The 9,959-nt window shown below is 41.1% G+C and overlaps 1 protein-coding gene across 1 annotated transcript in view; it reads right to left on the bottom strand.

The window, feature by feature from the left end:
- SLC7A9 (solute carrier family 7 member 9) overlaps window positions 1-9,394 on the bottom strand; it is a 20,018-nt gene extending 10,624 nt beyond the window's left edge. Inside the window, 5 exon segments of the mRNA XM_015821685.1 lie at window positions 1,099-1,238; window positions 2,136-2,378; window positions 3,511-3,658; window positions 6,389-6,529; window positions 9,387-9,394. Of these exon segments, the coding sequence (XP_015677171.1) occupies window positions 1,099-1,238; window positions 2,136-2,378; window positions 3,511-3,658; window positions 6,389-6,487 (630 nt within the window). The 5' untranslated portion in view covers window positions 6,488-6,529; window positions 9,387-9,394.
- Between the last annotated feature and the right edge of the window lie 565 nt (window positions 9,395-9,959).

Below are 9,959 nucleotides of genomic sequence, written 5' to 3'. Positions count from 1 at the left end.
GTGTTTTCCATTGTTTATGTTGGAGAGGGGAAGGGATCTCTCTCATTCTGTCTCTCTTTTTCTCTCATTCTCTCATTCTCTCTCACACACATACACACGCATGCATGCACAACAAGAACTCTTCCATTTTAAGTTTCAGTACCAGTTATGAGGTGTTTTTCTTCATTTACAAGGAAATTGAAGAAACAAGCATTTTCCCAGGAAAAGTGTGATACACTTGGCTTATGATTGATTGCTTAGTGACATTTGACATTACAACAGAAAGTTACAAAAGTTACTTACAACCCAGTTCCAAAATTCCGAAAACCAGGATCACCCTCATGGTCACATGACTTCATTTGGGGCATTCAGCATCCAGCCCACATTTACAGCCCTTTGCAGGGTCCTGTATTGAAATGACTGTGATTTACATTTTTTTTTGCCAAAAACCAGCATTTACTTCTGGGTTTTCGCAAAAACATCCCATAGCAAACAATGGGTTCACTTAACAACCGCCACAAAAAAGGGAATAAAATCAGGTTGATCACATGGGTGATCTTTTTTATGACCATCGGGACTTACAACTGTAATTGATAGGCATAAACTGAAAACTACCTGTATACAAGACTAGATTAGACCAGACCAGACTAGACTATAAATCCAGTCTTTGCATGGAGTGCAAGGTCTAGCTCAGCCTTTTTCAATCAATCAATCAATCAATCAATCAATCAATCAGAATAGAGTTGGAAGGGACCTTGAGGTCTTCTAGTCCAACCCCTTGCTCAAGTAGGAGACCCTGTACAATTTGAGACAAGTGGCTGTCTAGTCTCTTCTTAAAAACCTCCAGTGATGGAGCATCCACAATATGAAGAACGGTTGCAGGAGATGGGTATGGCTAGTCTAGAGAATAGAAGAACTAGGGGTGCCCTCATAGCAGTATTCCAGTATTTGAGGGGCTCCCACAAAGAAGAGGGGGTCATTCAGGGGATCATTTCCATGTAGCATTCCCCAGATCTACTGGATTTCTACTCCAAAAATTCCCTACGGCCAGGCTAGCTTGAAATCCTGCATTGTGAAGACCTACTTAGTTTGGTTGTTGACCATTTAAGGGGTTATAACGTACAACAACATACCTTTGGCCAGGAGAACGATGCCACTTACAATGATAATTATGACAATCACCATTTTAGTAGCAGTTAAAATGTTCTGAACATAGCTTGTCCATTTCACACTCAGTGAATTCAAGACTGTAATGGCCACTGCAAGACAAAGGATGATAAGATCGTTTAAAACATTGGCTTTTTCCTCGCTTTTATTTCTTAGCCCAGCTTGAAAAGGTAGATGCGGACAGAGAAGGCACGAATTGTACAATCGCTCTGTTTTGTTTGTCGCCTTTTATGGAGGGTCCAGACGTCAACGTCATCTTGCGTTAAAACCTTCCCACGTTTTGCCATCATTCTTCTATATTTGTTTTTCTAACCACAAAATATTCTTTAAGGAAGAAAAGCACGGTGTTCAGATCTTTCCAGACACGCCCACCAATTTGTAATTGTAAAGAGGACAGAACGGTAAAATTATTGCATACAGCGTGTCTCCCAACCCATCCCTTTGTTCATCGATTTTCTTCACTAGGATGGGAAATCAACCTAAATGACATTTATTTATTTATCCCATCTTTATCCTTTTTACAAATAACTCGAGGCGAAAAACAGAGCCAACACAACCATCCTCCTCTTATTTTCCCCACAACAATAACCCTGTGAGGTGGATTGGGCTACGAGAGAGAATGACTGGCCCCAAGTCAAGATGGCTTCACAGCTAAGGCGAGACTTGAACTCACCGCCCCCTGCTTTCTAGCCTGGTGCCTTAACCGTTAGACCAAGCTGGCTCAATTATATCATCTAGAGCAGGGGTCCACAACTTTGGCAACTTTAAGACTTGTGGACTTCAACTCCCAGCTTTGCTGGCTGAGGAATTCTGGGAGTTGAAGTCCACAAGTCTTAAAGTTGCCAAGGTTGAGCACCCCTGATCTAGAGAGCCATAATCTCTTTTCAAATGGGTAACATAGGCAGGGGGGATCTTCTTCCATTCTCTTCCAGATCCACCTCCGCTTCCATCCCTAACTTGGTTTCCCTCCCTTAAGATCAAAGACTCACCAATGGCTGCTGTAGCCAGGCACTTAATGACCGCCACGGGAGGCTCACATCCTGGGTAAAATGGAGCCGACACATACTCGGCGAAAGTGAGGCAGATAATGGCGAAGGCGCTGGGCTTGATGACCATGAGACTAGACCAGGAAAACAAGAAGGCAGGAATGGACCCAAAGGCTTCCAACAGGTAAGGATATTCTGCTCCCGATTTGGTTATCGTTGTGCCGAGTTCAGCAAAGCAAAGGGCCCCTGAAAGTGGAGTTTCGCCATTAATACCGAGGCAGAACGGGAAGTTTTATTTATTTATCGATCACATTTATATAGCTTTCCACGTATTTAAGGAATCCTAGGTGGCCAACAAAGTACATTTGGCTCCACAATGGGGCCAATGTACCTTTTCCCACGCATGTGAGACACATGATCAACAGATGGAATTTCAACTGTACCCTCATGGCCACCATACCCTGAAGGTACCTGCAGATGATGAGCAGAACGTCAGCAGAAATTTCCCCATTGCTAACTCTGCCACTGTAACCATTGCACCCCACCACCAGAAGTAAGCAGCTCTCTCTTGACTGAGCGAAGCAAGACTTACAGCAGAGAAACAGACACCACAAGAGCGATCAAATAGGTTAATGTGATAAGCCACCTTTCCGTAACCCATCAGCCAGTTCGTGAAGGTTGGGAAGGCAAATGTCAAATTTGTATTCCATCACAACAGAGCAACGGAAGATAGGGTGTGAAAAGGAAGCTTTGCTTGGCTTTCTTAGCCATCCTTAAGCTAGTTTTCAGATATCATAACCTAACCTATATATATATATATATATTTCCCTAAATATATGCTGTATTCTTTAAAAAAATTCAAACTGTATACTGTCATTTTAATTTTCCTCATTACTATTAAACATATATCTTAGAATTAGTAGCCATTTTAGCTATACAAAATATGTGTAACTTGAAATTTCCCAAAATTGTCTTTGTCAACATTTTCCTGTGGGAATATTTCAGGAGGACCCAATATATGATATCCAGAGCTGGATTTGTGGAAATAATAAATGAATGGGTTGAGAATTAATCCAGATTTTTCAAGTATCCTGGCAAGATCTCCACAATTTACTTATCTCATTTTTTATTTTTATTTTTTTTGGCTACTGGCTTGGGTTTTTTTTTTTGTAAACGATTCAAACCATGATCAAGAAGAAGAAGAAAAAACATACAGAGATGATTGCTGCTACATCTTATTCTTTGTCCATATAGCAAATAAATTGTAAAAGAGGGAAAAAGAGCTGAAAGACTAGAAGTATCTTGGAGCTGTTAGTGAGCCTTCTGGCTAGAGATGATTCTGTACAGAAAGAAATGGAGAGCACGAGAAACAATTTACCTAAGGTGGCCAACACTCCACAGGCCGCCCAGATAATCAAGCAAGGTCCAATCGCTCCAACATTAATCAGAACAGACTTTGGAGAAATAAAAATGCCAGATCCGATCACAGTTCCGACGATGACACATATTCCACTGATTAGACCCACCTAAAAAGGGAGAGGAAAAAAAGAAAGAAAGCAAATAAATTTGAGACAGTTTCGTTAGCCAAGCATTGTTTATATGATATCGTCAGAAGTGGACCTGCAGGGGTAGTAAAGCAATAGTTAGATGGGGAAAAAACCCGAGGAATAACCATTATTTTTCTCTATGCATCTCTGTGAATCTTACACACTTGCAACATTTGACTACAGTACAATGCAATACAAGAGACAATAATAAACAAGATGGTTAGTCTGTGCTGCTGTTTCTCTCTGGCCTTCATTCCTACGACAAGGAACTCCAAGTAGCATTCTGGAAGTCAACGTGATTTCCAAAGACTCACCTGGGTTCCAAACATAAGAACTTTTCAATCTGGAAAGCTCATTTTGACTTCAGCCAATCATTGGGGATCAGGCATAGTAGGATACGGAGGGTTTTGTACAGATATTGTCACCAATCACGCTAATCCATCCGCTAACTCAATTGTAATGCTTTAGTATTGTATCTGACTGCAAATTAATTGAAAGCAAAGGTCCCACTTTGGGGGATATAGCTTTAACAACCATTTTCTCCCAGTCTGTTGGGTATCTCAAAAGCTTTTATACCAGGGGAGTACCAGTGAGGTTTCTTAAGATCAATGACTCCTTCTCACTGGTCAGGCAGGAAGAGTGGGTGTGGCTTGGGTATAACATCCAATCGATGTTTGAGAGGCAGGTTGCTGCATCGCCATGTTTCAGGGGTGGCTTTGGTAATGGAGAACTTCGTTCTTTTCCTCCACTTTACATCTAGCTTTGTTTGGGGGAGGAATGACTAATGAGGCTTGGCCAGTTGTAAGAGGTCAACCCAACTTCCTGCTCAGTGCATCAGTCTGAATTAAAGCATCCCATACATTGAGCATTCATAGATAATAATGGCTGCTGTACCTAGAAGTGGTCTGGAAACATTTCATTGGCTTGTTTGGAAAGAAAATGCCTGTGTTAGGTCTATCTTTGGCCTAATCTAGTAGGACTCTTTATCTACTTTGAACTAAATGGTTCTAAAACTGCTTTTCTAATCTCTTTTGTTCTAGATGTGTTGGCATATCTGGATGGGTTCCCAATCATCAGAAACAGTAAGTGGGAATTCTGAAGGAATCTTCTCCAGAAGATTTTTAGCCTTCTGACATATAATTAAGATTCTCTAAGTGTTCAAAAAGAAAAGCAAATTCATTCCATATTTCCAGGATCAAATATGTGGTTAGCTAATTTACCTTCAACCAAATTTGTTTCTGCTGGTAAAGTAGATCAGTTCTTTCCCTATCTGTTCTAGGACCAACTATTTATGTGAAAGGTATTGTTTCAATTCTTGGCAAAACCAAGCCACTTTCTTTTATGGATAAGGAAGGAATGTGATGTAACCAATGCCCTGTGCTTTATCTATCTTTTTCTGATACCCAAACCCACAAAATAATTAGACAGAGAAAACTCATGCATAAATCAGACTCCTGTCCCTGTCAACAATACAAATTAACAGCTTGGGCCGCCATGCAAACATTAACCCAACATTCCTGACAGCAGAAGATTTTAAAAAGTTCTTGTGAACTTTGGTAACCTATTCAGCCACCACCTTCCTACTAATTAACGTGTTAACACGGAGACGGGGGGGGGAGTGCTTGGCTTGCTCTTTTGGCACTATAGAAATGGAATGTTCACCTGGTAGTATATGATTTCTTCTTTCATGTGTGATGTGAATCAAATGCTGGCATTACAGGCAGGGAGAAAGAAGATATTGTTTGGTTATCCTCCCAACGAGGCTTAACAAAAGTGGAAAAGGGTTGTCACCTTTCAGAATCCATATGGATGACCAAGACACTATGACTAGTGGATGAGCCTATGGTGTAACTCAGCAAAGCTCTTGTGATCACTCAGTGGTTCTCAACCTTCCTAATGCCGCGACCCTTTAATACAGTTCATGTTGTGGTGACCCCCAACCCTAAGGGCTCTCCAAGCGCGCATCGACGCTGCCCACTCATCTGCCGCGCCCGGGGCTCAGCGTGCCTCGCCTGTCCTTGCCTCACTTCCGAAGGTCGCCGGCCTGCCCAGCTCCAGCTGGCCGGGGAGGGGGGGCAGGAAGGCCGCTCCACCAGCTCCGCCCAGCCTGGTTGGAGAAGCACCCAGGCGGGGAGAGGGAGAGAGAGAGAGAGCCAAGAGGGCGACAGCGCCAACAGAGCTTAGTTCAGCCTCCTCCGCAGAAAGGGCCGCGAAGCAGCGCAGCCTCCCTTAGGAGATGCTCGACAGAAACGAATCCGGCGCTGCAACGGCCCCCAGCTTGAAGCCGTGCGGAGACGGATAGAGGAGCGGTGTCTCGGTTCCTAAGACCATCGGAAATATGTGTTTTCCGATGGTCTTAGGCGACCCCTGTGAAAGGGTCGTTCGACCCCCAAAGGGGTCATGACCCACAGGCTGAGAACCGCTGCTCTAATGGATGCTCTTTGCTTGCCTCCTCCTTCTGTACCAGACCTCATGGAAAGATGTTAAGCCTCTCCTGTTGTTGTTTTTTGGGGGGTCCAATTTGAACCTCAGGTGGGAAAATGCTATACCTGGAATCTCTCATTGATATGGAAGGAAACTAGAACAGCATTGTGCTATTATCTGCAAAAATCAATAAAGGAGATATTGTACCTACAGTGTTGCAACCAAGGAGAAAAATTGAACTTGATCTGTAAATGACTTTAAAAGAATACATGATACAAATCTTGCCTCTTTCTGTAAGTTCATGGATTTAGGTTTCTTGCTTGTAACAGACAGGTCATCAAGAGCCTGGATTGAACTTTGTTTCCTGTGTCTTACGTTCTCCATCAGCTTTCTTAGGGTTGACAAACCTGCTAATATCAGCAATCTCTGCAAACAACACAAACGTTAACAATAATCACACTGATACCAAATGTTATCTAGATGCTACATTATAATTAGTTTGCTCCCTCCAGTCCTTTGATTTTAATCAAATGAAGACAAGCAGCCTAGTTACATGATGAAAACTAAGTAATTACCAGCGGATGGATGGAGTACAGCAGTTGCAGACTCCAAGTTCACAAGGATCCAAATTTTGGGGCTCAATTGTGGTCGTCAGTCGAGGACTCCCTGTATTAAAACCCAATAAAATAGAGCCCTGTTCTTTTTTTTTCCCCCTGCATTACGGTACCTGCTAAGCTAGCTGACAAACCGGAGCAAAGAATGGAAGATCACGATAAAACGAAAACACAAATATTAGTTAATCTCAGTCTCTTAATGTTTACATCAGAAAATTGTCTGGCAAAAACTGATCTGCTTTTACCATAATTTATTACTTCAATGTGCTTCAGGAAAGATGTTTCAGTAATGTGAACTGTGTAACCACAATTCAACACGTAAGTCAGGTCACCATCCTTGAAGCATCTGAACTTTGGAATTTGCAGGTTGCTGTTTTCTTCTTGAGGACAAGGCATGACTTATAGAACGGATCCCATCAGATGAGAAGGAAGTTCACCATGAAGCGGTTTATTGTGGTTCATGGACGCTGCTTATTGGATAATTTACTAGAAAGCATTCACCTGATTATTTTCATTTGTCGCTTGTTTGTTTTTTATGCTGTAAATTTTATGGGTGGTTTTATGTTTTAATCTGTATGGCATGCTTTCTAAAAAAAACAACAACTCATAGTTGTTGTTGTTTTAAAATCTGTTCTATTCAGCAGGGACCAGAAGTCACAAGCATTGAAATGTCAAATGTCATAATCCACATTTTAGAAAGGAATGTGACATTTTATGAAGCACTTTGCCTTTATCTAAGCCTGGGGCTCAGCGAAGAGAATTATTTTACATAGATGGAGGGAAATGGGTACTCCTCGTGTTAAAGAATGAATTCAACACATATACCCTTTTTAAAAATGTCTTTATATTCCAGAGATGAGAAGATGGAACAGTTTGTTCCTCTATGGCCAAGATTCAATTACAAGCCTAAGGACAGAACTAATTTTACATTATTTGGATCTTTTTTTCCCCTTTTTTCCCTAAGTTCTCCTTATTTCCTCCACTTTAGTCACATTAATATATATGCTTTCTTACTATATTATTTTCTTGAGCAATGCCATAGAATATAATCCGGGGAATTTCTTTCTTTTTTACATTTGTATCCCGCCACAGTCAATACAATCAGGATTAACTGGGAATCTCTTGTCTCAGAATATAAATGGACCACACTTGAACACTCACAATGGAAACAACCATACTTGAAAAATAGTGGGCCCCTTTGGCGATTCATTAAAGCAGCCAGATCTGCTTTCAGAATCCTTTGTTGCTCCTGGAAATGTACATAGCTGCTTTAATAAACCATTGAGAACTTCAACATTCATAATTCAAAGCAACTTTTTAGAGCTAAATCCAAAACTTTTGTTCATGTGCTTTCGTGGAAATCTGGCATGAAAACAGTAGGGAACCTTAGTGCCAATCTTCAATTATCACCAAATATTGGATACTCAAGTGGTCTAGACATGACTTTCAAGATTTTTGATCCAGTCTCCAACAATTTCTTCAGTTACAGTTTTCTGAATATTAATCTTAAAATAGGTGATTTCTAAGTTTGGGTAAGTAGGAAGGCTTTGGATGGAAGGAAATTTAAATTATTAGGGAAAAGTATGTAAGAAATATAGATAGAAAGAAAACTATAAGAAAATTGAGAGTTCTGGACATCGTTGCTTCAGGTATGACCATAACCATTGTCTCATTAGCCAACGCCCTTTCCATGACAAATGGATTGTTTCATCGCCACCACCCCACACATCCACAATCTAACACAAATATTTATGCGTTTTAATATTTAACTTGAGTTTTTCTAAATATATTCTTTGCCAAAAAAGTTTTTGTTGCTTTACTGTGTTTTTTTTGTTCGCTATATTTTATACTGATTACCTGAAACAAACTTATGTTTGTTTTTATTTGTAGTTTCACCATCAGAAGTGCCTTGTCTGCACTCCAAATAGATGAAAACATTCTAAAATGCTGAGCTAGAAGAAGATGTGTGGATACACGTAGTCCTTGACTTAAAAACAGCTCATTTAGTGACATTTCGAAGTTACAACGGCACTGAAAAAAAGTGAACCTATGACCATTTTTCACACTTACGACTGTTGCAGCACCCTCCCTCCATGGTCACGTGATCAAAACTCAAACACTTGACAACTGACTCACATTTATGACGGTTGCATGGTCGTAAAGGGTCACGTGATCCCCTTGTGCAACTTTCTGATCAGCAAAGTCAATGGGGAAGACAGATTCACTTAATAACCGGCTTACTAACTTAGTAGCTGCAGTGGTTCATTTAATAACTGCGGCAAGCAAGGTCGTAAAATAGGGCAACATTCAGTTAGCGACTGTCTCGCTTAGCAACATAAATGTTGGGCTCGATTATGTCTATAAGTCAAGGACTATCTGTATTCCGCCTACCTACTAACTAGAAGATGCGTCCGTTGCATGATTCTTATTCCTGAACAAGTGTTCAGAGGGTTGAAGTTCTCTGACCCGCTGAATGGCAGGTAGAAATTTAACCACAAAGTCCCATGACGATCCTAATAAATCTTAATTCCTTTTTACAGGTAATAAGTCTCTTTTAAAGAAAAATCCACTTTGAGCTCAAAAGCCTTTGATCACAATTCGGGGGACTGTTGAGGACAGCTCATACCTAATCCCCTGTCCTTTAGCAGGGAGCTAAAAATGTCACTTACTGTGGTCGGTCTTGTGCCTGTGTCATCCAAAGAGTCCTTCCACAGGTGTTTGTTCCCTTCCCTTCTTTCTCAGGTGCTTTTCCTTGAAAATCGGAGTCAGGAATGCCCACGGCTGACAAACAGGAGAGTGAGAAATTGCAGTGGCTACTTAAGCCCAGAGGTTATAAAAAAAAGATAATAATTAAACCAGGGTGCTTGCAAAAGGCATTAAGGGCCCAATTAATTCATGTCGAACTATGTGCATGTGAGTGTGTTGGGTGGATTAAGAAACTGCCAGGAAAGAAGAAGAAAGAGAAGGAGGTGTGCAAATGGAATGAAAGAATGTGATAGTGCAGTTCACGCGCCAGCAAATTGCAGGTTGCCACGACTGTATAAAACTTCAAAGTCATGCTGGCTCCTTAGGGAAAGCAAACAGACATGCAGCTTCTCTTTGGTGGAGAAATAAAACCGGATTTCCATGGTTGTAACTCCAGTTAAATGCCAGTGATATTCTCCCCCCCCCCTCAAGCTTTTGCAAAATCCTCTTGGAGAATTGTTAGCACCTGTTTCAACTAATACAGAAAGAAAAGTACT

Source organism: Protobothrops mucrosquamatus, unplaced genomic scaffold, assembly GCF_001527695.2.
Source record: "Protobothrops mucrosquamatus isolate PMUCROS unplaced genomic scaffold, P.Mucros_1.0 scaffold1379, whole genome shotgun sequence".
NCBI lineage: Eukaryota > Metazoa > Chordata > Lepidosauria > Squamata > Viperidae > Protobothrops > Protobothrops mucrosquamatus.
This window is presented reverse-complemented; position numbering and strand designations above follow the sequence as displayed.